General features: G+C 41.1%; 1 protein-coding gene across 1 annotated transcript; it reads left to right on the plus strand.

Moving 5' to 3' along the window:
• Nucleotides 1-209: 209 nt before the first annotated feature.
• On the plus strand, nucleotides 210-22,672 carry LOC306736233 (RNA-binding motif, single-stranded-interacting protein 2-like; the record flags this gene model as incomplete). Its single annotated transcript, XM_079217849.1, has 13 exons — nucleotides 210-281; nucleotides 10,669-10,832; nucleotides 14,790-14,848; nucleotides 15,096-15,187; nucleotides 18,085-18,242; nucleotides 18,359-18,438; nucleotides 18,562-18,671; nucleotides 18,842-18,882; nucleotides 19,093-19,186; nucleotides 19,411-19,461; nucleotides 19,716-19,826; nucleotides 20,022-20,102; nucleotides 22,592-22,672. 13 exons carry the CDS (start codon nucleotides 210-212, stop codon nucleotides 22,670-22,672), a joined length of 1,194 nt encoding a protein of 397 aa, XP_079073975.1.
• Between the last annotated feature and the right edge of the window lie 1,995 nt (nucleotides 22,673-24,667).

Below are 24,667 nucleotides of genomic sequence, written 5' to 3' on the forward strand. Positions count from 1 at the left end.
TCCCCCCTTATCTCTGTGGACCCCCTGTCGCCGTGTGGAGGACCCCTGAGACGAGTCCAGGGGCCAGCGGCGGGGCCTCCGTCCTGCAGCCGCAGCAGCAGCACCACTCGCAGTCAAGCAGCGGGACTCCAGGCTCTCACTTCCCCAGCTGCTGACGTCAGCTGGCAGCCTGGGCTGTGCTCGCCGCTCCGGACATAGCGCCGAGAAAAATGCTGCTCTCCGTACCGCCAAGGGCAGGAATCAACCCATACAACGGCTATAACAGCAGAAACAGCAAAAAGGTAAACGCTTTTTGGGAGATTTCCCCTACTATTGTCGGCTTGCTCGCCCTGCAGGGCAACACCTCCCGTATCTGTCGCGACAGAATGGGGCTTGTGACAGTGAGCTGCAGTGTCCTTGAGAAGCGGACCGTAGTGAATTTAACTTCAGACTTCGTGGAGTGGAAACCCAGCCGTGCTCCGTGGGCTGCGTCGGTGGGACACTACGTCCCGCTCGGTCCTGTCATGTTGGACGCCGAGGTTTTTTTAAACATTTTTATTTCGTAGTATTTGTGCGTGTGTAGTAACAGCGAGGGTGTCGATACCGCTCTGCTCACTCGCTTGGAAAAATAAGTCAATGGTGGAGAGCAACTTTTATGCGTACTGTACCGTGTTGGGACAGCGCGTCTGTGCCAGGATGTGTGTGTGGAAGTGGGTGTAGGGTGGGGGTGGACATGTTACAATATGAATTCTGCCTCTTCCTCCGGACACTAGTATCTAATATCTACTGTTAAATCAGCTTCTTCATTGTCTCCACTGCCGCGTAAGTTTGCAAAGTTTTTTTTCTTTTTTTCCTCGTTTCCCATCTGAAAGCGGAATATGCCCCACCCCTCGAAAAATCCCACCAGACCCATTGTGACTACATTCCCAGAATTATGTTCAATGTTGACATTGTGACCTTAGTAACCAATATGTGAGGGAAGAATAGTCTAAACACGATATGCTGTAGGCCTACAGCAGGAGGAACACTAATTAAATACCTATTCCAATTAGCTACATGGCAAAGTTGAATCTTCTGCATTTCAAAAATGCTTCATAATCCTTCTTCCTGAGTGGTGTATGAGATCTTGTGTCTTCTCTCTATGGACCGCAATGGCTTAGAAGAGATGATAAACGCTCTTTGATTATACATGGCGGCATTATGTTGAGATTTCACATCCACTGGATTCACAGTAGCTCCTCCTGTCCTTCTGCTCTGACTGCTTTTCTCAATCTGGGAGGCTGTGAGCTCCTGAACTCTAAATGGCATTTGGGAAATGTCTATTGACATATTGTCTTTCTGTGATCTTGGGCACCGCCTGGCTGCTCATCCCTCCCGGATCTGATGTCAACACTCGTGCCATTCTGTGGAACACAGTTTGAATTGTTTGTTCTACACTCACTTGCACACATACACACTTTGCAATTAATTTTATTGAACTCACATTGCATTTTTATGGAATATACATTCATGGGATGTTCTTTACTTGAGCTGTTCCTAGGTTGGACCTCATTATGTTGCTATGAGGAGACTATTTGACAAACACATCCTTCCTTAAACTATCGGAGCAAACACATTTTAGCTGACGAGAGACCAATAACATGTTAGATGTCACTTTTTAAAGAAAGTACGAGCAACTGGAGTGTCGCCTTGTAAGTGTTAGTACTTGCGGTTTCATTCTTTTAAATTGGTCCCTGTTGTTTCTGACTATATGTATTCTAAATGTATAATGTAATATAGATAAAGTGGCCATTGTCCAGGTCACCATTCAATATAGACAGTGTCTTAGATAATTTAGTGTTCAATGAGCTGTCCTCATTTTAAGCATAAAAGTCTCTCCCTTTATCATCTCGGTGTTATAAGTGTTAGAGCTGTAAAGTTTAGGTGATTAATCCATTAGTCAATAAAAAAATAGCGTTTTGCAACTATTTGTATAATCAATTATTCATTTCAGTAATTTTTAAGCTAGTTCCAGCTTTTCAAATGTAAGGATTTCTTGCTTCTTTTCTTTATCATATGATTGTAAATAAGTATTTGTGTTTTGGACTGATGGTTACAAGCGATTTGAAGATTGGAAGATTGGTTTGTGATGCACGTTTTTTTAAAACTACTTTTTAATATTTCATAGACTAAACGATTAATTGAATAATCAAGAAAAATAATCAGCCCTCAATATTGAAAAAAAAATGCTAGTTGCAGCCTTATTAGCCTTGGGTTGCTCACTGTTTTGTGTTTCAGAAGTTGAATGAGTTAAAAGAAAAGTTTGACAATTTGGAAAATACATTTATTTACTGTAGATGAGAAGCTTGATGTTGTCACGTCTGTACGTTAAATGTGAAGCTCCAGCCAGCAGCTTGTTAACTTAGCTTAACAAAATAAATGGGGTAAAGGTTAGCCTGGCTCTGTCCAAAGAATACAATCTACCAGCGTTCTCCCCAAAATGTTGAACCTTTTGTTGAAGCAGAAATTAATGTGGCACTACTAGTTATTTGTATTTAAAGTATCCTCACAGCAAGATTGTAGGGAGAGTGTAGCCCTTACCTTCATGCTGTTTTGAGTTGATTACCTGCAATAGGTTGATACATAATTGAAGTGTATTGCATTTATATCATTACATGTGTAATTGTATCTTAGTTCCTTAATGTCTGTTGACTTTTACAGTCCATTCTGAATAGTTTAAACCTTTCCTAAGATCAAACTGACAAAAATACCACCAAAGGTGAGTTATCCAGGAATCAGTGATAACATGCCGCCTGAGCAGACTTATGAGAAAAATATAAATAATAAGATGGACTTTATTGATATTACGATCAAAAAGTACTTGATCTGACTATATATTTGTGTTTATATATATATATATATATATATATATATATATATATATACATATATACAAATGAAGCATAAAGAAAGCACTAAATAACGGATGTAAAAGGAAGTCGGGTTTTGCTCCGCCAGTTGTTTTAGTGCGTCTCTGTATTGTGAAGTGAAAGTTCACAGTGAGGTCAAGTTCCTGTGTTGTGATTCCTAACATTTCCTCCTCCCACATCCACCACCTCCTCATTACTTTCATCTCTTGCTCACTATCTGCCATACCTGAGCTGCAGGAATACACAAAATCCAAAGCCGATCACAAAATAAACACGGCGATAGGCGAGAAAGGCGCTCTTTGTGTTCGCACGGTGATTACCGAGGCGCTTGGTTTCTGTCGTGCTTAAAGCCAGCTGCTCCTCCCCTGACTGAGCACCTCATTTCCTCCCTCAAATAAATAGAATTAATGTCCTCAAATCAAATTTGGTTGGTTTCCGTGTAAAGCTTCCTGGGTGGAAAAATATCAGGAGGCTTGTCGCTTCTCAGGGTATCACACGTCTGGCTCAGGGGCTCATCGAATGGCTTGTTTTTTATCCTCCCGTGACGGGAGTCCTTTTCAATGTCAATTTACTGCTGTGATGTGAAGATCGTGATGCTTCAACACATACTTGTTGCATCAAAACACAACTAGATATGAAAAAAATTGAAAGAAATGTTTTACCTGGAGCATTAAATTGACCGGCAGGTGGAAAGGGTTTCACTAAAAAGGCCTTTTAGACATGGCAGAATAGCAGAATTGCCATGCTTCTTTAAATCACTGATTTCACACTTTCACTTTTGACTCTTTCAGGCGTCACCAGTGTATCCTATTTCTTGCCAATGCGGAGTATTCTTAACTTTATTACTTTATTACTTACTTTATACTCTTTGACAACACTCGGGGGGGTGGGGGGGGGGATTGCACAGCTCAATCCCTGCCAATATAAATGAGGTAAGATGCATATTTTGAGCCAAATGTGCCTCCTTTCCAGTAAATAAGCCTCTTGACAAAAACAGTCCAATTCAGGAAGATCAGCGCTAATAGCCAGTTAGCCACATGCTATAGTGAGATTATTAGCATCCTCAGATGCATTTATAAAGGATCACGCCCAGACCTTCCAGCGCTCATGGCAGCAGTGAATGATACAGTTTTTCTTTCGACCTCTGCTTCAAATCATGCCATCTTCTTTTACAGTCTGAAGTTGTGCGTTTTGAAAACACCAACAGCACGAACAGACCGGGGTATTATATCCTAACTACGGTTTCTGTCTGTCACGTTTAAATTCGCCTGAAGTTTTAAAGAATTCCTCTGCAGCTCGTCCTTCAGGACTTGTAGCTTTTATTTTTCTCTCCATTGTTCTGTCTCCTGTGTTTATACTTTGCCACAGAGATTATTGCAAACAAATGCAAAAAATGTATGTGCACGATTCCGCTGTTGTATCTTTAGCCCAATATCTTTTAGGAATCAGACGTCAAGACGTGGGCAGATAGCCGCTGCAAGTGATGTGCGATTCTTGGTGCTATCAGCGGCCGCATTCCATTCTTTGTGAAGTTGTCCGTCAGAGTTTGACTGCTCAGTGTGGTAGCAGTGGAATTAATTGAATAAAAAATGTTGAATAAAAAATGCTTTTTGAAACACATTGACATACAGGTCCATACAACATTTAGGAACGATTGTTTGTTACCTTATAACATAGAAGAAGAAATGCCTCTCAAAAACACCTTGATTATGATAAATAGAGTTTGATAAAGAAGGTTCGGCTAAAAAAGTCCAGAATACTTTTACAAAGAAATTCCAATAATGATATGTATATTATGATTTATACTCTGTATATATGTATAATATATATGTTACAAATATATTTTGACATTGAATAATCCTTTCAGAAGAGGCACAACGATGAAAGTTAGTCCAGATCAGGGCTGCATGAACAATTGATGCATCTAATAATAAATATCAGTTACTGTTTAAAATGTGATCTGGTTCAACATTGACAGTTTGTGTTTAGCTTACCTGCTTTGGTGAATCAATTCATGCACCTTAACAATTCAGATGTAAACTGTCCAATCACAACGGGTTCTTTGGAGCTTAGAGCGATTCATCACTCGGCTCTCAACACAGGGCCAAGAGCATTTTAACTACACAAGCAACTTGCAATGCAATTGTATTTATTAATAAATCCTTTCCTTTTTTTTCTTTCATTTGGTTAACTTAAATTCATATTTAGCTTGAAGAATCTAGACTTTTGAATCACATTTCACTGTGATAAACATTAACGTAGAAGTGAAGGGAATGAGTTTTAGTTACTGTGTGATTTTCATTTTTTATTAACATTCACTTTACTTTTAACTTGAACACAGGTTAAAGAATTAAATGAACTTGAGTGAGTGTTGGCTAAATCCCCAGCAATATCTGACACCTATAGTTTTCCCTGTCGTTGGTTTCCTATGTCTCAACAAGTAGACTTGAGAGTTGGCTGCTTAACAGCAATCTTTTTTTATGAAGGAATTCACCAAGTTCACATCTTTTCAATAATGACCGTGTGTGCGTATAGTTGTACTTCATTGATTAATTTGATTTCCTTACAGGATCATGCTTATGTGAGAATTATTATCAGCCACTATCTGATCTCAAAAGTCATCAATCAGGCCAAGTGTGAGATGTCATGTGTTCTTGAATCGCAGCAATGAATCCTGAAGGCATCATCAATCAATACTTATTAACATTGAATCAAATGACGTATGTGAATTTTCCTTGCTTTGGAAACACTTTGAAGCCTTTTAGACACTTTTTCGGTTTTGCAGTTTGCACATTTCTAGCATGGTTGAGTCTCACAGCTCTCGTTAATCCTATTTCCAGCATCCGCAGGCAGCTGCTTGCATCAAACAGGAGCGAGACTGCCAGCAGTAACATCAAGTGCAAAAAACATACAACCCAACAAGTAAGATCTTAATCCCCTAAAATGACCGTTAGTTTGGTCAATAGAGTAAAATCTTAAAGACATTTCGGTCATTAAGTAACAAAAAGATGTCTGAGGTCATTTAGAAATGTCTCCATTACGTCCACCAGAGAGCACAGACATTTTAGGCTGTTATAAGTCCCATTCAGGATATTATCTTGGTCACATTAATAAATACATAAAAACATTTATCCGTACCAAAATTGTTTAAAACAACAACAAATAATACCCGCAAATGTATGCTTGTCAGATATGTTTTAAACCCCTTTACATATTATACTTTGGAGTTAAAATATCACCTCAAAAATCCAGTATTGGTTGGGCTGAAATAACAGGACAATCTTGCTTTAGTCACATTTTTCTATTTACCAAAGATAAATGCTGTGTATAAAAGGCACTGAAATCATAAATACATGCTTGAGACAACTCCCAACAGGAAATACATAAGATACACAAGTTGCTGTCTACAGGGCTACTTTTTTTCATCTGCGTGTATTAAACCAGCTGTTCTGCTGCAGCGACTCTGTCCTCAGTGAACTCTCCTGAACAGTCACCTTTGTCCTTCTGACCCTCTGCCAGTTATGTGTTTTTCTATCTCTTTGTTTAATGTGTCAGATGTTTCGGATTGGGCTCCAACTCCACCTACACCGACCAAGGTGAACAGGTAGAGAAAGAGAGTCAGAGTCCTTGGGGAAAGCACAGCTGTCAGAAATCTGATGCCAAGTACCGCAGTGATGCCGGACACTCAGTGAGCCTCACATTTTGTTAGAACTCTAGCTGAGCGGAGGGACAGTGTTTGTAGGTATCTGTTTCCAAGCTCCCCAGCTTTGGCCACCTGACCCGGCTTGAAAGCCGGGCATGCATGTACATTTGCACCGTGCATGTGCATCAACGTGTGATCGACAACATTAGGAGACAGACAGTTTGAGGATTAAAAGGTGCCTATAAAAAGACAAAAGGAAGGGGAGCATTAGAGACAAAAAGGAAGGAGGATTCAGGGACGAGTCTGGACGTGAGTTTGGTGTCCCTGTCACCTGGTTGGAATGCAGAACTCATTCAGATGTCTACGTGATAAGATCAGGAGCAGATACAGAGGATTTCCTGCCTGCTGCCATACTGCAGCTTACCGCTTTACTAGACACACAGTCCCCACCTAACACTTGGCTAATGTGAAAAGACTATGTGAACATTTTCCAAGGATTTCTAGTCCTATGTTAAATATGTTTCTTTCTTTATAAACAAGGCCAACAGGAAAGGATGTGGTTTTAGAATCAAATAGCTTTTCCAAAATGTCTGTCGAATGCTTCAGAAACGAAGATTTCCAGCATTAAACTAGTTTTCCCATGACTCATTGGAGCTGGTGCAAAGCGGCAGCTCAGCGGCGTAACTCTATACAAGCCGGAAGCTGCGCCCTCATCCAGCCGGGCTATAAATCTGTGCATTAGCATGTCAGCTGGTCAGACAGACATGGCTCTTTCCTGCCTGAGGAGAAGACAGGCAGCCAGGACACGGGAAGGCAAGCAGACCCCCAACAGCCAGGAAATCAATGGAATTCTGTGGGTCAAACTGGGGTCGAGTGGAGAAGCCCCCACAGGGAGAGACGGAGATAAAAACAGAGGTGGAGTGAGACTCAAAAGAGGATTGGACATTGAAACAGATCTGTGCAGAGATACAGTAGCAGGCGTTTAAAGTGCTCATATGAAGGAATTACTCTTGATAGCTTAATTTAATGTTGAACACAAAATGAAAACATATTTTTTATGTATTGAGAGATTTTTCATAAATAAAGACAATTCCTGGCAGCTTCAGATTACTGATGTAAGTTTACATCAAGGTAGAGGAAATGGTTTTATTTATAGAAGTGTTCCTGAGTTTTATTTTAAGTTTGGTCCTAAAAATATCCATGCAGATTGTATTTAGCCTTTTGTTATGAAGTTGGAGCGGTTCTGCAAAAGACAAAAAAAATTACAAATCCAACAAAACCCATATATTGTCTCTTGATGTTCAGGTTCAAATGGGTCAGTGGTAAGAAATTCTTGATTGTAGTAGTTTGACGATTAATATTAGAAAGTCTGTATCAGTTTTCATTAGAATATAGAAATAATGGAACACATTTGATTTATTCTTACTTTTAGTTTAATAAAGGTAGCAAAAAACAGATTTCTGAGGTCAGAGAAGGTCTGATTAATCATACACATTTGGTAAATAGGCTCAAATGATTAGTGCTGAAATCATTAGTGGTTTATTAGATCAGTCAATAAGTAATTTATTAAGCAAAGATGCCAAATTTCCACTGTTTCTATTTTCTTGATTGTGAGGATTTGCTGCTCTGTGGTTTCTGTCATTGTAAATTTAATATCTTTTGCATTTTGGACTGTTGGTCGGGCCAAACTATCAATTTGAAGACATCACCTTAGTCATAATTTCCTAGAGATGGGAACTTAATTTATTGTAGTCCAAGATACTTGATTTATTTGTTTATAAGATTGTTGCTCTCTCCGCAACTACTGACCTACTAATACAAAAAAATAAAGAAATTGGTGTTTCTGCCTGAGTCTTTAACAGAACACACTGAGCACAGAGCACACTAAAGTAGCCTGACATGTAATAACAAACAGCAGGCCGTTTCACTTTTGAAATTGGTTCGTTCAGTTAAAGATGTTTGTGATTGTCTTTTGTGGGCAGTTTAAATTCCATGAACGATCTATTTTGACTTAAGATATTATGCAGATCAATCAAGCATTCTACAGCAGTAGGCTACAAGTGTGTATGGTGAATGTGTTGTGCTTGGTTTGTATGTGTGTGTGTGGTTGCAAACTGGTGATATAAGAGGTTACCTTGCAATGGTATGCTCCTGGTACAGTCTGGAGCTTGATTGGGACTTGGCACTCTGGTAAAGAGTGTGTGAAAGAGATTACAGGTCTCTGCTGACTGCTCTTTCCTTCACATCATGTGATAAAATAGATGAACCCTTATGGGCAAGCTTGTGCAGTGTTTGTGTGTTTTCCACTGCCCCTTAAAATGTTCTGGTCTGGTTTTATCTATCATTCAAATTTACAGGACAATTGACATAATAAAAAAACACATTTGTACAAAAATAATGCAGCTCAATTCATTGTCAAAAAGATGTTGATTTGTATGCAATAGTTTCCATCCAACCATGACCAATAAAACTATATCAAATAATCTTTATATCCTATATCCTCTCCTCATGGTGGATGTTTGTACATATCCCTGGATCCCTGGAGTGAAAGATATGAAAGGAAACAGCACTTCTTTTCTTTGTTTTACTTCATGTCTCGATCTTACCAAACGCAAACAAACACATGCAAAATGTTCTGGTTTCTTCAGCAGCAGAGGAAGAGGGGGTTATCTTTAGAGAAATGAGCCTCTTGTTGAAACGGCTGCTGGAGGTCAGAGGGGCTGTGTGATAGGGGCTCCATGCCTTATAGATGGCGTCTAATTAGCGTGATTGGTTGACGTTGCTGGTGGTCCTGGTGCGACTTTGACTTCCTGCTGGGCTTTTCCTAAACACCACTAGTCTGCTCAGTGACCCTCTCCTCTCCCCCAAAATTAACCCATTGTTCTCTTCTGTCCTCCGTCCAATCACTCTCTCAAACGAGACATTCACGGCTACACGCATATATGTTTTCTTATTCCTTTATTATGCAACACTGAATGAAAACATGTGGCTGTTGGATTAATGGGATTGAAGTCAACTTCTCGCTGCAAACAGACATTTGCCAGTTCTGGCAAGCCTGATCTGAAGTGTTGCTATTTATTTTCTCAGTCTTTTTGGGAAAACAGCTAGTAGATCTAATCCTGGAAAGATACGTTTTCATTTATCCCATTAGAAAAATATTCCCTTGCATGGTTACACAACTTTTTCTTTCAAGCCTTTCATGATCCTAGTGTGAGTGAGTCATCGATTAGTAGACAGTTGAGATTACGACTATTCACCGGTGCTGAGTCCTTGTTGACTGCTGAAACAAAACAACCCGAAGTAAAAAATGAGAACACGGTTCTGTAGTAGTTGAAGTTCATATCAGATCATGACAGATGGTCGCAACATGAGCATGTGACTATAGGCGTATAGTAACAAAGTCCTGGTGTGCTTTTGTCACACATCTCTTTGAATTTCTCTTTGTTTGGATCAATGGGCTTTGTATGTTATGTGGACTGAACTGACCCATGTTTTCCCGTTGTGCTACTCGTGATCTTGTTAGCTGTTAACCTCAGATACTGTTTGAGAGGGAAATGTCAGTTTAAGAAGATTGACAAGATTCATTTTTAAATACCTGCTTTTATATGTAAAAAAATAAATGAGAAAGTAGCTGAAGTATCAAACATGTTCACATCCAGTCTCTATATTTATTTCTGCATCATCAGACTGACTAAATGTTAGTTTTACATCTTTAGAGCTTTGGTTTTGATTTTCACCGCAAGGATTTTTTTTGTGGTTCCAAACGTAAAAAAGAAATTACCCAACACAGAGAAAGCACAAGAGGCCCCTTTTCCCTATATGGACTGGGCAGCCAAGAGGCCCCACATTCCCCTCAGAAAGCACGATTGGTGAGTGTTGACATGAGGGCTGTATGATATTATTTTTCGCAGTTCCCACAAAATCATTAGTCTCTTTCTATGTCTATCTATGTCTATAGATCTATGTATCTAATAATGTGTATTCTATGTCTATGTCGAAACACGCCTTTGAAGTTTCACGCTTTTCCAATGCTGTACTTTTCCAAATGTTGGCGTTACAGAATTAAAGGTATTTTCACAACGACTTCTTTTGCGTGTTCATGCACGGTCAACTAATTTGGCTTCTTTCTTATTGCAGCAGACCTATGTGTCCTCCGGCCACCAGATGGCAGCCCCAAGTCCCAACACCAACAATAGCAGCAACAGCAGTGGGGGTGGGGAACAGCTGAGTAAAACTAACCTGTACATCCGCGGCCTTCATCCTGGGACCACGGACCAAGACCTGGTCAAGCTCTGCCAACCGTGAGTTATTTTAAGTAAAAAATATTGGAATTGGAAAGAAATGTAATGTCACACAGACATGTTTCATTATGCGGGTTGAGCCTCAAGAATTCCACATCACGAGTCATATTCATAAATGAATATTGAGACATTTTGAGGAATACTCTTATTTGCTCTCTTATAGAGAGTTATAAGAAAATCTGTGTCACACAGCACAACGTTAACGTCACCGAGTGTGACGTTAACATCACAGAGCGCAACGTTAATGTCACCGGACGCAATGTTAACGTCACCGAGCGTGAAGTTAACGTCACAGAGCACAATGTTAACGTCATCCAGCGCAACGTTAGCGTCACCGAGCGTGACGTTAACGTCATCCAGCGTGACGTTAACGTCATCCAGCGTGACGTTAGCATCACCCAGCGTGACGTTAGCGTCATCCAGCGTGACGTTAGCGTCATCCAGCTTGACGTTAGCATCACCCAGCGTGACGTTAGCGTCATCCAGCGTGACGTTAGTGTCATCCAGCGTGACGTTAGCGTCATCCAGCGTGACGTTGACGTCACACAGCAGATTTTCAGCGCTGCAGGTTGAACCACAAAGGTATCGGCCCTATTGTAAATTATTATGCCTTTATTATTGTCAGATTAAAGTCTGACTATTACTGGTCGTACTTTTTGGTCCATCATAAATGGGACATGTTTTCTTTATTTATCTTTGACGCTACGTTGTAGAAAGAGTCATGTAGAAACGTATAACAGCTGTGCTGTCTGGAGCATGCTCTTCATCTGTTGGACACATGCAATTAAATTGTTTTAGGACATTATTTAAAGATCAGAAAAAAGAGCCGTGGTGTCTGAATAAGGACGCTCAATTGCCACAACTGAAGTCAGTTTGATTAAATCTTAACAGTTCTAGGAAACACGAGAAATGAGAATTAGAAGAAAGAAGGAACGAATGCAGAGAGTCGGGAAAAGGACAGGACGGGGTAAGGAAGGAGGGAAGGGGCCAGAGAAGGGTATGGCATGTTGCCTCCTCGTGTCCTGATCTAACCTTTCTGTCCGACTTGGCTCCACAGCAGTGAACTAAGACTTGCATATCCCTCGACAAATAGTCAACCCTCTATAGTATGTCGGCCATACGAACACACACACACACATACACATACCCATACACACACACACACACACACACACACACACACACACACACACACACACACACACACACACATATACATACATGCGCACACACTGATAAAACTCAGTAACAAGCAAACAAACTGTTTTGCCAGCCGCAGGTCAGGGCTATGCTGTATGTCACAGAAGGGATTTGTGAACTTTAGCCGTACATCCGTCATCTCCACGGGTCATTCACAGCAACGCCACGCCTCCCTGAACAAGCACTGGCCACAGCTAACCGTCCCTTTCTCTGAGATTGTTTGTGCCATCCTCCAGTTTGGCTACTCTGACCCAACATAAGGACGCCTCAGTAACATTGAATCCTCAGTGCAATTGTACACAACTCATGTTAATATTTGAGTGCACACAAACATAATCAAAGCCGGATCAATCAAAGAAAATGTGAACTCGGCGGTTGGTATGTGAACCTCGGGGATTTGAGAGTAAAAACAGGGGAACGACAGAGAAGTCATTGTGGGGTTGAGAGGGAAGATGAGAGAGGACGGAGACTTGAAGGGTGGGTGGGAGGGCTACCTCTAGGAAGAGTAGCATGGCCTGCTGGGAAAGAATGCCAGACAGCCGCATATGGGTCAGAGCTGTCTTTTAATTCTCTGTGGCCTCCACAGTGTGGTGGGCTGTTGTTCCTCTGCAGAGGGACTGAGGTCACATAGTCGCTGCCATCAGACCTTTAAACTCTCCTGGTGGGTCTATTGGGTAAAACATGAAACACGGCTTCTGCTTTTCTTTCTCATGCTTCCAATCAGTGAAACTGATCAAAGGTGTCAGTGTTTTTCAATCTGAAGATATGAGTTTAAATTTGAAAAAATCTGCAAACTTTTGTTTTGATATACATTTCTATCCCTGACTTTGGTTTTTGTCAAGATATTGATATTTTGATTATTGGACAAAGGAATAAAGAAATATTTTGACTGGCATTCATAGTGTATGTATTGTATGTGTATATCATTTGTTTGTGCTCTGCAGTTCTTGTGTGTTCGTAGTGTATGAAAGGTCCCACGGCCAAAATCAAAGCTGGGATGTTGCGGGTATGTGGCATGTGATGTACCCACTCTGCTACCAAGGTGGTCCCTTTTTTTCTTTATTTTTTAATATTCTCCATTTTCTCATCAAAGTACATTAAGTGATAGGTCTTGAAGAAACAGTGTCTCAAAAAGAGCGAAAATTATTTGTGTGTACAATACAAGATCTTTTAAATGAGTGCGTTCTGAGGCCTAATATCAGTTAAATTAGATTATTTCTGAAACGCAGTGTTAGCAAAGTTGTGCAAGTCAGTTTCACATAATGTATGCCCAATATTCGTTAAGAGGAACGTATTTGTATATGGTTCATCTGTTTGAGCCCCAAACGTGAATATGCTAGGTTTTATCTACAAGACTTTGTACATTTTCTACAGTTTTTGAACAATAAACTGTAAATCTTGAATACATGTTTCTACTTGTGTGCTCAAGAAGCTCAGAAATATGACCAAAATAAATGTAAAATGTATGTTGGGCTTGAATTGGTTAAATTAAATGAAGCTTGTTTATTTGGCAGTGGGAAACTATACACATAGCTTAGGGAAAGGTCATCTGGCTCTGTGGCAGTGGATGATGAATTATAAATTTGTGTCCTTTTTAATGTATCTGTCCTGACGGTAATAGGGAGCTGCAGGAACGAGTCCTAAAACATGGACATTCATTTTGCACTTCCTCTTCCCTTGTCTTTAAATCAATGTTGGTTTTAGCTGAAATAGTTAAGACTGGTGTCTGTCACGACACAGGTTTCTGCCATGACCGTCCAGTCAGGACTGAGTCATCTGGGCAGATGTACTCTGAAACTAGGCGGGCGTGTAGGACCCAGCGGTGCGCTGCAATGTGAGGGTGGAAAAACAGAGCGAGGGAGCGGGATGTGGGGGGAAGGAAGGCGAGCGGACGGGTGCAGCATCAGGTTACAGTGTACATTCCGCCCAGACGCCATGTCGCCCAAACAGAGCAACTCACTGGCTAAATTCACCAGACAAGGGCAGGTCTATTATACTGTAGAGCTGACGCACCGACTTATAACACTGCATTCTATTGGTCTCCACATCTTACATAGCACTTCTTTTGAGGGGATTTTCATACAGCATGAATGTTCAATGCTACTGCATCCATGCTTTCATTTATCCTCCTCTTTTAATGGTTGGCATTTGTCATGTTTTTCTATTGCAAACTGTGGACCAAAATAACAGGTTAGGACACTGGCTTGTGTCTCATACACCATTTGACTTCATCTGTGTGTTAAATGGAAAAAGCATACAAAGTCTGTTCTATTGACAGTCAAAATTTCAGACATTGCCAGTGACGACACTTTAAAGCTTTATTTGAGCCTAAAATACTCAAGAGCAGAGCTGCATTTAGTGTGTGTGTGTGTGTGTTTGTGTGTGTGTGTGCGCGTGCGTGCGCGTGTGCGTGCGTGCGTGCGTGCGCGTGCACGCGTGTAAAGACAGGCCCAGGACAAATATTTTTTTGCCCTAGGGTGCTGTCTACTGTCTGTCGAAAACCACCCCAAGGATCAGGGTTACCAAGACAGAAGGGTTGATGCAGACAAAGTTGTCTCAGACGTTTAAAATCGCAATAAAAAGACACAATTGGTTACACAAAGGAGTGTGACTACATGTTTACACCTGTAGTCAGTCAGCCTGAGGAAGTGTGGCTGGCTTGGTATGCAGATGTCGGAGCAGATTCCTCTTGTTGCCCTACAGTCACCCCAGTCATTGACACTGTGTTCTGACTGTTCTGTTTGTCTGTCTCTGCAGGTATGGCAAGATCGTGTCGACCAAGGCCATCTTGGATAAAACCACCAACAAATGTAAAGGTGAGTAAAACTGTCGTTTGAACTATTCTTACATTTTTTATTTAGAGTTGAGATCATGATTTTTCACTCATCCCCCTGGTTTGGGATGTTTATTAAAAGAGTATTTCAACTTCTTTCTTGATGAGAGTTAGTCGCATATATATAATGCAATATCATATTTATTAGACATATATGCGAGTGGTATGAAGCACATAATTCCAAAACAAAACGTCACAGTTATTTTAATATGTTTCTGTCTGTTTTACAGGATATGGCTTTGTGGACTTTGACAGTCCAGCAGCAGCACAGAAAGCTGTAACAGCTCTGAAGTCCAGTGGTGTCCAGGCTCAGATGGCCAAAGTAAGAATTAGTCCGCTCAGTTACGCTTGATTTACCCCCAAATTTACCAAACACCATGATGTTAAACTTGTCAGACGTGTCTCAAAACTGTATTGATTTCCAAAGAGCCACATGCTAAACTTTGACCATCAAGAGTCATATTCCCTTTCTCCACAAGCACACACACACTTCCTCTCATGTGAAAGGTTACAGGCAGTGACCTGATTGGCAGCGGGTACAAGATAGACTCTTTATAGGCAAGCGTGTGTTCGGCGTGTGAACCTGTGCCAATAATCGACAGTTGATGGAAGGATAGGGTCTGGCTTCATGCAGACTACATTTGTTCAAAGCAAAAATGACTCCCCTTTTCAGTTTCATTCATTTCCCCACTCTTGCTGCTTTGTTAATCCTTTACTGCCTTCCCTTTCATCCCTAATTCCGTCTCCTCTTTCTTCATCGCCCTCCTCACCAGCTTCTCTCTCTCCTCCCCTCACACCCTCGTCCCTGTGTGTGTTGCTAACCTGCTCCTGTTGTAGCGCTTGTTCTGAGGTCTTTGTCCAAGTGTCTGCAGTCAAAGCAACTCTTGTCGGCCCATTAAGCTGATCCCTCTGGCTCTTAGGCTCCCCATTGAGGGAACCCAGGGTGGAGGGTGCCACTACACCCACTGTTAATGGGATAGGCACAATGGGCTGGCGTTGTCCATCGTCTGGGCCTAGGCCTGGGGCTGACACCAGCACTTAATACACTCCACCACCAGTGTCCTGCACCCAAACAGACCCACTGCAATGTAACACCAGGGTCTCCCTCAGCACAGGCCCGGAAAATTGTAACGGATCCGCGCTGCCGGCTGACCTGTGCCAGTTCAGTGCAACCAAACCCGGAGTTATCTGCACCTCTTCTGTAAGAGTGCCACACAATCCTGTGTATCTCAATACCCGACAAGTGAAACCGGACACAAAGACTTGACTCACCCAGACAACATGGGCTCAGTCAGAGGTGTTAATAACCACTATAAAAACCTAAATATACACAGCTGCTTCAGAGTCACTGGGTCACATCAGATCAGAAGAATGTATCTTAAATGAGCTTAATATCAAACTCAAGTGCAGTTTCTCCTGTTTGCACCTTCACCATGGCTGCTGCAGAGTGTTGTTCACAAACAGAATCAGCCACACCTCGCACTGGCCGTCCTCAGAGTATGCTCAGTCCCCGAACGGGCCACCCCAGCCCTAAGGCTGCGGCTCCAGAGGACTGCACACAGTGTAGGAGAACCATTGCAGAGTTAAAAATAGATCCCTTCTTATTTCCCAGCACCTCCCTGTTCAAACTCAGACGTCAGCCCAACATACAAGCAGGAAAATACACAGAGACGCACCTCGACAGACATGGCTCACCTCGGGCTAGGCATAGAAAAATAGCACTATGACACTATGACACTTCAGCAATGACATGTGCCTGTGCTCGGTCCAACAACATTTTCATATCTCCAACAGGGGATATGAATATCTGCTTGAATATGAAATGAGATATCATGTGTACTATCTGAGGTAGAGGGTAAATACAAGGATGAAAAGGGAGTGAGTTTTTCCTCTGCCATGCAGCCTTTAACCCCATTAGTCTCATCCGGCCCATGACCTCCTGCACTGTGCCACTGTGTTCATAATGGACGTATTGCCGCACCCACGATGACGACAATCACAGAAAATGTCTTTGCCAGGTGGCTCACGGCTGAGAACAGAGGCTACTCATAAAGGCAGTAAATCTTTATTTGAGAAAGCTCTTTGACTTGCGTCTTGAAAGTTAATTTCATGCACAAGTGACAAACTGGTTTGCAGAGCTATCTGATAGCATTGAGTGTTAGGAAGAAGGGACAAAGTGGGAAATTATGGCAATAAAATATATTTTGATGAAAGAGAAGAGCCTGTTAATCAGCAGGCTCTCATTTATCCTCTTTTCTGTCATCCTCCTCTTTCATTACCCAAATTACTCAAGACTCCCACTACTTCCTATCTTGTCAGTTCCCTCCTTCTGTACGAAATATCAGCCTTTTAAGCTACTCATTTCTCCCACCCTCCCTCTGCTCTATCCTCTTCCTTCACTCTCTGTTTTCCCTTCCCCTCTTTTGAGCCCAGCCTCTTTTCTCCCGGTTGCCAGGCTCCTGTTGCTCTCTGAACTGCTTAACTTCATGGCTGACTTCCTGTCTGCTTCTGCACAGTCACACAATGTTTCAATTTCAAGCTAGTGCCACAACATAAGTCTCTAAATTATCTGCTATCCAGATCTCTTAATTAGGCAACATTCCTCCCAAATATCTGACATAATCTTTTCAGACACATTCATGTTTGCATGTGTCAGTATATTTATGTGTGTCTGTATTTTCCAGACAGCCGTAGTTGAGCAATGATAAATGTGACAAAGTATCCAAGGTTTCAGTTGATTGCTACTAATTGCTTAGAAACATTTAATCTGTATCAAGTCCCATTATAAAAATGAAGCTTGACGATGAAGTATTAATGTGCCAAGAGCGATGGCAGGTGCTGACATAAAGACAGGTCACACTACTGCCTACACAGGATTTTATGCAGTTAGAAAAAGATTTTGAAAAAAAAAATCATATGCAAATGCCTCAGCATGTTTGAAAGTGTTATACTAATTGATATATTACGCCTTAAAAAAAAGGTTAGTTACAGTACTTTATTAACTGCATTAATTGAAGTACTTTGAGCTCCCCTCCAGTGACACGCCTGCAAGCAGTGATGTTCTAAACAAGAGTAGGTACTGATAAAGCAATGGTTTCACATGTCTCTTGCACCAACAAATATTGGTATTGCAAGGAAACAAAAATCATCTCAAACAACAAGATCTCTTCATGTAGGTATTTGCATGTGAACTGATTTTCATGTCCACTTCCTGTACAGCAACAAGAGCAAGACCCCACCAACCTCTACATCTCCAACCTGCCAGTGTCTATGGATGAACAAGAGCTGGAGAGCATGCTCAAGTCCTTTGGCCAGGTCATTTCTACACGCATCCTCCGAGATGCTAACGGGACCAGCCGCGGTGTTGGCTTTGCCAGGTCAGACATAGTACACCACCCTATTTGTGCTGTAAATAAAAAGTAGTCCGTGTCCAATCCTAATATAAACAGCGCTCTACAAACAGGATTCAATTTGACTTTTGACTGCATTTCAGAATGGAATCCACTGAGAAGTGCGAGGCCATAATCCAGCATTTCAATGGCAAATTCATCAAGACTCCACCGGGAGTGCCTGGTGCGTGGAATGTTTGGTATTAAAGGAACCTGATATTGTTGTTGTTGGTGCCAGAGCTGAGTGTTTTTGTTCCCCGGTGTGACCATTGAACTCACTTTCTTGTTTGATCTGTTGCTTCCACAGTGCCCTCAGAGCCCTTATTATGTAAGTTTGCAGATGGAGGGCAGAAGAAGAGGCAAAACCAGGGGAAATACCTCCACAATGGAAGGCCCTGGGCTAGAGATGGAGATACGGTAAGATGGCTACTTTTAACTCATAATTCCTAAAGGGAACTTCCCGTGTTCATATGTTACCTTTCCTGTTGGAAATTAAAGCGATATCACTCTCACTCTGGGCTTGATGACTGTTTTAGCGCACACTGCACCGGTGTTTGCATGACCTCACTGTTTCTGTTTCCCAGGGAGGAATGACGCTTGCGTATGACCCCACAGCCTTACAAAATGGGTGAGTGGTATGCATGGACTGACTGAAAACAGTCCCAACCCTCCAGTAAGACAAGAGTCGTACTCAAACTGTAGTAAAGTGCTGCCCTCTGCTGGGCGTTGAAGGAACACATAATGCTGTTCATGTAGTTGTTGGAGAAATGCTGGAGAGTGTTGACATGGTGTGGCTGTCTTCATGTTTGCTTCTGGCTTTTCTCCGTCTGTTCGGCAGCTTCTACTCCTCACCCTACAGTCTGGCTCCAAACCGAATGATCGCCCAGACTTCTCTCTCACCCTACATGCATTCTCCTGTCTCGTCCTACCAGGTGGGGCATTTCACTGTGTTTATCATTCCAATGCTGCTTTAATGCCAAGGCTTTATTATGTAAGTTAACAGACACTTAGGGAGGACCACATTCCACAGTACTGATACTATTTATTTAGGTATGTTCTCTCTTTGCTAACGTACATAATAAGGGCTCTGATGGGACTGTGCAAGCAACAGCAACTCATTACAAATGAGTTTGATGACGTGTTTCCTGATCTTTAGGTACACAGCCCGTCCTGGATGCACCATCAGTCATACCTCATGCAGCCAGCTGTGAGTAAACTTCCTTCACCACCATCCCCTCCCCTCATATACCCAATTAGCCACTCCATGTACCTTGGGCGGATGGGATAGCTATCCATGAGAAAATCATGAAGCATGCAAGACCTTGGGAGGTGGGCTGGATTGAATTCAAGCCAAATGTTGAGATGTTAACCATTCCCCATAGCCAAACTGTACACACATTCCATTAGTAATAGTGATTCAGACTCTGTGTCTCTCTTGTGTGTGTCTCTATGCATCCACAGGGTACTGTTCTTACCCCAACAATGGATCACACCATGTCCATTCAGCCCACGTCCATGATGGGACCTCTCGCCCAGCAGCTAAGCCACCTGTCCATGGGCAGCACGGGCACAGTCAGTACCAATCTCACACACACACACACACACACACACACACACACACACACACACACACACACACACACATACACATACGATGCACAAGGCAGAAAATTGTCCCCATAGATAACTGTCCTGAAATTCACAAGATATATTATTCGTGTCAAATACTACACACAATTTGTGTTTTCCTCTCTGCCTTCCCTACAGTATATTCCGGCCAACACAACTATGCAGGGGACCTACATTCCCCAGTACACCCCAGTGCCTCCCTCCAGTGTCCCAGTAGAGGTACGAAGCTAGCCTCAACCTCAGATGCTTGTATTCTATATTTCCATGAAGAGGATGTATTTAACTTTTATAGGGACGTATTTACTCAAATTTGACACATCTGTGAGCACGCCAGGTCTCATTGGTATGTATTTCAAGTAAAGACACAACATAAGGGGAGGTGACTATTCAATCTGCCAACTGACTGATTTATTGAGCTGGACGGTGTCCATTTGCCTTGGAGGTGTGTGTGGTATGTTATGACAGGTAGATCCTGGAGTAGTGGTTTTGATGATTCCTGTAGTTTTCTATGAATACAACAATAATATTACATCAAAGATTAGGATTTGTTTCTTTTTTTAAGATGCCAGAAAGTGATGTGGCGTAAAAACTATTCATGTTCTAATTTGGTGAGATGAAACAGCAAACATAGTACTAGGGAGAGTCACGCCACTCCCGTGTTTGTTCTCGCAGAAACGTGATTGGAGAGGCTCTTGGACAGATTTTCTAAAAAGATTATGTATTTTCTTGTTTGTTGTTATTGTTAAGTTGATAACCTTCTCACCATTCATCTAATCCTCAGTCAGATTCAACCGTTATAATTCTTACTGGCACAATTACATCCTGAGGAAAAGTAAATGAGGGAGAGAAGGTTTTCATTACCATTCTAGCGGACTTAAATATTTATATTTAATTGGCTTTTTTCTTTACTGTCATAGAAGCCGTAGTTCTCAGAAAACATTACATTTCTAACTGCAAACATACAGTATTTAAATGATGATACATTTCTGTCATTCTTCTTTTTTTTCTAAGCCCCGCATGGACCTATATAGGTCCTTTTTTTAAATTTTAATTAAACTGTGTAAAACATTACAATAATCATGAACAAATGTATTGATGCTACACATCAAATTAAACAAGAGAACCTGGGCTACAATAATTAGTCAGCCATTTCAACACAAGTCAAACACCAACTAAAATAATTATTAAAATAAAATAGTTATAATTTTGTCACGAGTCAGCCTACTCTGCATGTTTCCGGAACTAGCAGCCCGTAGCTTGGTGCTATCAGAAAAAGACAAATAGCAAGAAGCAAGACAATTCCACACAGATTCCAAATCTATTCACCAAATCCCTCTGCTGCAAAGCATCACTGAGATATGAACCAAAGAACACAGCAACATAAATCACTGAGTCAGCACATTTTGAAACTTTATTTTTTTTGTTGAAAAAATGCATTTCCCCCAGTAAATCCACACTGATACAAGTTTATTTAACACCATAAGTCATATGAAAGTGAAATATAAGGTTTGCTACATGAAAAAATTCAAATGTCACAGATGCGCGAAAATATGCGCAAATGTGCCGAAATGCAAATTTTGGAAACCTCGCCTGAATTCTCTCTGTACTTTACCCAATCTGACTTTGTTCTGCTTCAAGTGAAAACAGTGCAGAGAGACTGTTCACATATTGTGCTATGATTTGGGAGAGCCTCAGGGCTTAGTGAAGCATCATTTCAAGGAGATAATCATCTTGAAAGTACTTTTTTCTATAGACGGACCTGGAACTTCTATTTGTTCTGTGTTTCAATCTTTATTTACTCTTAGCCAGCAACATATATACTAATATTTACACATCTGGCCAAAAGCTCACAAGGGTTGCCTTTATTATAACACCAAAATTATTCAAATAGCCCTTGTGGTTGCAGAGATACACCCTTTTTAGTTTGGGTATGCTATTTCGAGCTAAATCTTAAAAAATGCCTTGGTGCTTAACGGGGCTTAAAAGGTTAAATATTTCATGATAATTCATTACTTAGGTTTTCCCCATGTAATTTTACTCTTGTTAAATGGCAGTGTGCTGTCCAAATAATGGATCTTCATTAGCCTCCATAATTCAACTGGAAGAGCCTCTCGTGAATGAGAGTCATGATCGTTTCATGGAGACGTGTGGTACCGACTCCACAGTCTGTGCTCCAATGTGAAGCAGCTTCCTGACCGAGGGCTCTGCAGTAGGCCGGCTGAGCCTGCAGGGAGTCCTGACTCATTTGTTGGAAGGTGGAGCTCTGTGATAGTGGTGGGAGCCCACAGGATGAGCAAGACAGTGAATGAGAAAAGAAAAAGGGCAGGTTTATAAATGGGAAGCGGCCTAGTGGTAAGCCATGAAGTCTGACTGTGATTGGATGAATGAGATCCAGTGGGAGAGAGAAGAGAGGGTGGAGTAGAGTGACGGGTGTTAAGGGAGAATTGGGTCAGTCTTATCAAAGGAAAATGTTAAGCATGTCTTTTAGTAAATACGTCCTGCAACGTCCTGCAGTATGCATTGGCTTTTAGTTCTGGATGTTGCACTTTGTGTTCATCCACTCAAAGACATATAATGTCTTTGAAACGGTGGTGAGGGCAGTGGTTAAATACAGGTCGTCTTCTTTGTATTTTTGATTCTGTTTAATTGACACATTATCATTAATCATCAAGTTGAGTATTCTTCTAAAGACCTATCCTCTTTTTTAGGAGAATGGTGGTCAACAGCAACAGGTTGCTATGGAGACTCCCGCAGAACACTCAAACTACTCTTACCAACACCCCAAGTGAAGCTAAGGTAAGACAGCAACGGCTGCTCTGCTCGGCCCGGCTCATTACACACGTGTAGGCAGATGTGTTTTAAGTATCTAAACTGCAAAGTAATTTTGTCAAGTCATTTTGGTTCTGCTTAATCACCTTCTTGCAGAGATTTTATTTGGCTTGAGCCAGGCTAAGTAGTATCCCTTGTTTTAGTCTGTATACAAAGCTCAGCTAGCTAGCTGCTGCTCCAGCTTCATACAGAATGGATAAGAGTGGCTTCTAATCCAGCGATGGATAGCATACAAGCCTGTTTAAACTGGCCATGGCTGCTTTATTGCAAGAGTCAGCAGCAGATTTAATGAAAAAACATACACAAGTACAATTTAATCCAGTACATTGACAAAATGCATTTAATTTAATTAAAATGAGGAAACCCCAAACAAGCCATTATAAGATTGACCAGTTTCAAAGAATGATCTGGTGTAATAAGTGCGTGTGTGTGTGTGTGTGTGTGTGTGTGTGTGTGCGTGTGTGCGTGTGTATGTGTGTGTGTGTGTGTGTGTGTGTGTGTGTGTGTGTGTGTGTTTGCAGCTCCCAGCAAGGTGGGGCAGAGGGCACGAGGTGAATCCAACCAAACAGGATTGTGCTAAACTGTCCTCCATGTATCACCAAGCACCCGGACTTGAACATGGATAACAAAAGGAACTTGTGTGTCTGTGTTTGTGTTTGTTTGTATGTGTGTGTGTGTGTGTGTGTGTGTGTGTGTGTGTGTGTGTGTGTCTGTATTTTTTTTTCTTTTTAAGAAAAAGGACAACACTTATGTCATTGGACTTTCCTGCTCTCATCCTCAAGAGTTGATCAACCAAAGGTGGGAATCTTCTTCACAGAAGCTGTGATCTATTTTGATATCTGAAAATAAGGAACATAACAAGAAGTTAAAAAGAAAACTAAGAAGAAAAAAAAACGTAAGAGAGGTTGAAAGACACAGAGCATTATTTTTGTGCACGTAATATAACAAATTCTTATTTTTAACACAAAAAAGCATTCTGGACATTTCAGGGTGATTCAAGGAAGAGTTGAAACACAATGTGTCTTTTATTTTTTTGTAAAATATGCAAACTTTTATTTTTATTTCCTGATGTCTGTTGTTTGACGTTCTATTTGCAGCAGCGGAGGAATCAATTTGTACAGAGTAAAAAACTTAAAAAACACTTTTGCTGATCTGACGTGTCGGAGGCAAACCGTTTAAAGCTACTTCTTCCTGTAACTGCTGCAGAGATTTATATTCACGCACAGATGATAATAACAATGTTTATAGTCTGTTTAGTCTCTTTTTTTTAATTTTATTTTACATTCTTCCATAAGTGAACAAAAGACAATCAATTATTTCTATTTATATTTGAATTATAATGCAATTTCATTTCTTTTTAGAGTTTTTATCATGAAACAAACATTTATAGAAAATAAGTTATTTAATACTGTGGTCTGTAAAGACATGGTGAACCTGACTTAACCCTGCGCATTAACGATGAGCTCTAACATTCGGCTCATTAGCAGTTTGATGCTTTGATGACAAGTCCTTTATGCACCATTAAGTGACACCTGTTCATACTAATATTTGATGTTTCGTTATAGTGTAACTCCATGTTACATCCGTGTCCATGAGAAGTGGTTTTAAGCGGTTTTGCTTTGGCAATCCTTCAGGTATCATTAAATTCATCCTCTGTCGAAGGGATGACATGAACGTGCTTTAGATCTGAGCAGATAGATTTTTTGAAAGATTATGTGTACAAAGAACAATGCAGTTACTAAATTAAGATATAGCTTTGCAAAAGCAATGAGGGAAATCAAATGGAAGACGAACACGATCCCTGAGCATAATTAGTTTGGAAGGAGAGGGAGCTGTAAGTCTTTTTTCAATGCTGCTGTTGTCACCTGAGTTTGATTCTCTGTCAGTGATTTTTAGTTTGTAGAAAGTTAAATGTTTCTGTTTTTCTTTTGTCTGTCACTTGAAAACCTTTTGAG

Source organism: Taurulus bubalis (genome assembly GCF_910589615.1).
Source record: "Taurulus bubalis genome assembly, chromosome: 5".
In the NCBI taxonomy this organism is placed as follows: Eukaryota; Metazoa; Chordata; class Actinopteri; order Perciformes; family Cottidae; genus Taurulus; species Taurulus bubalis.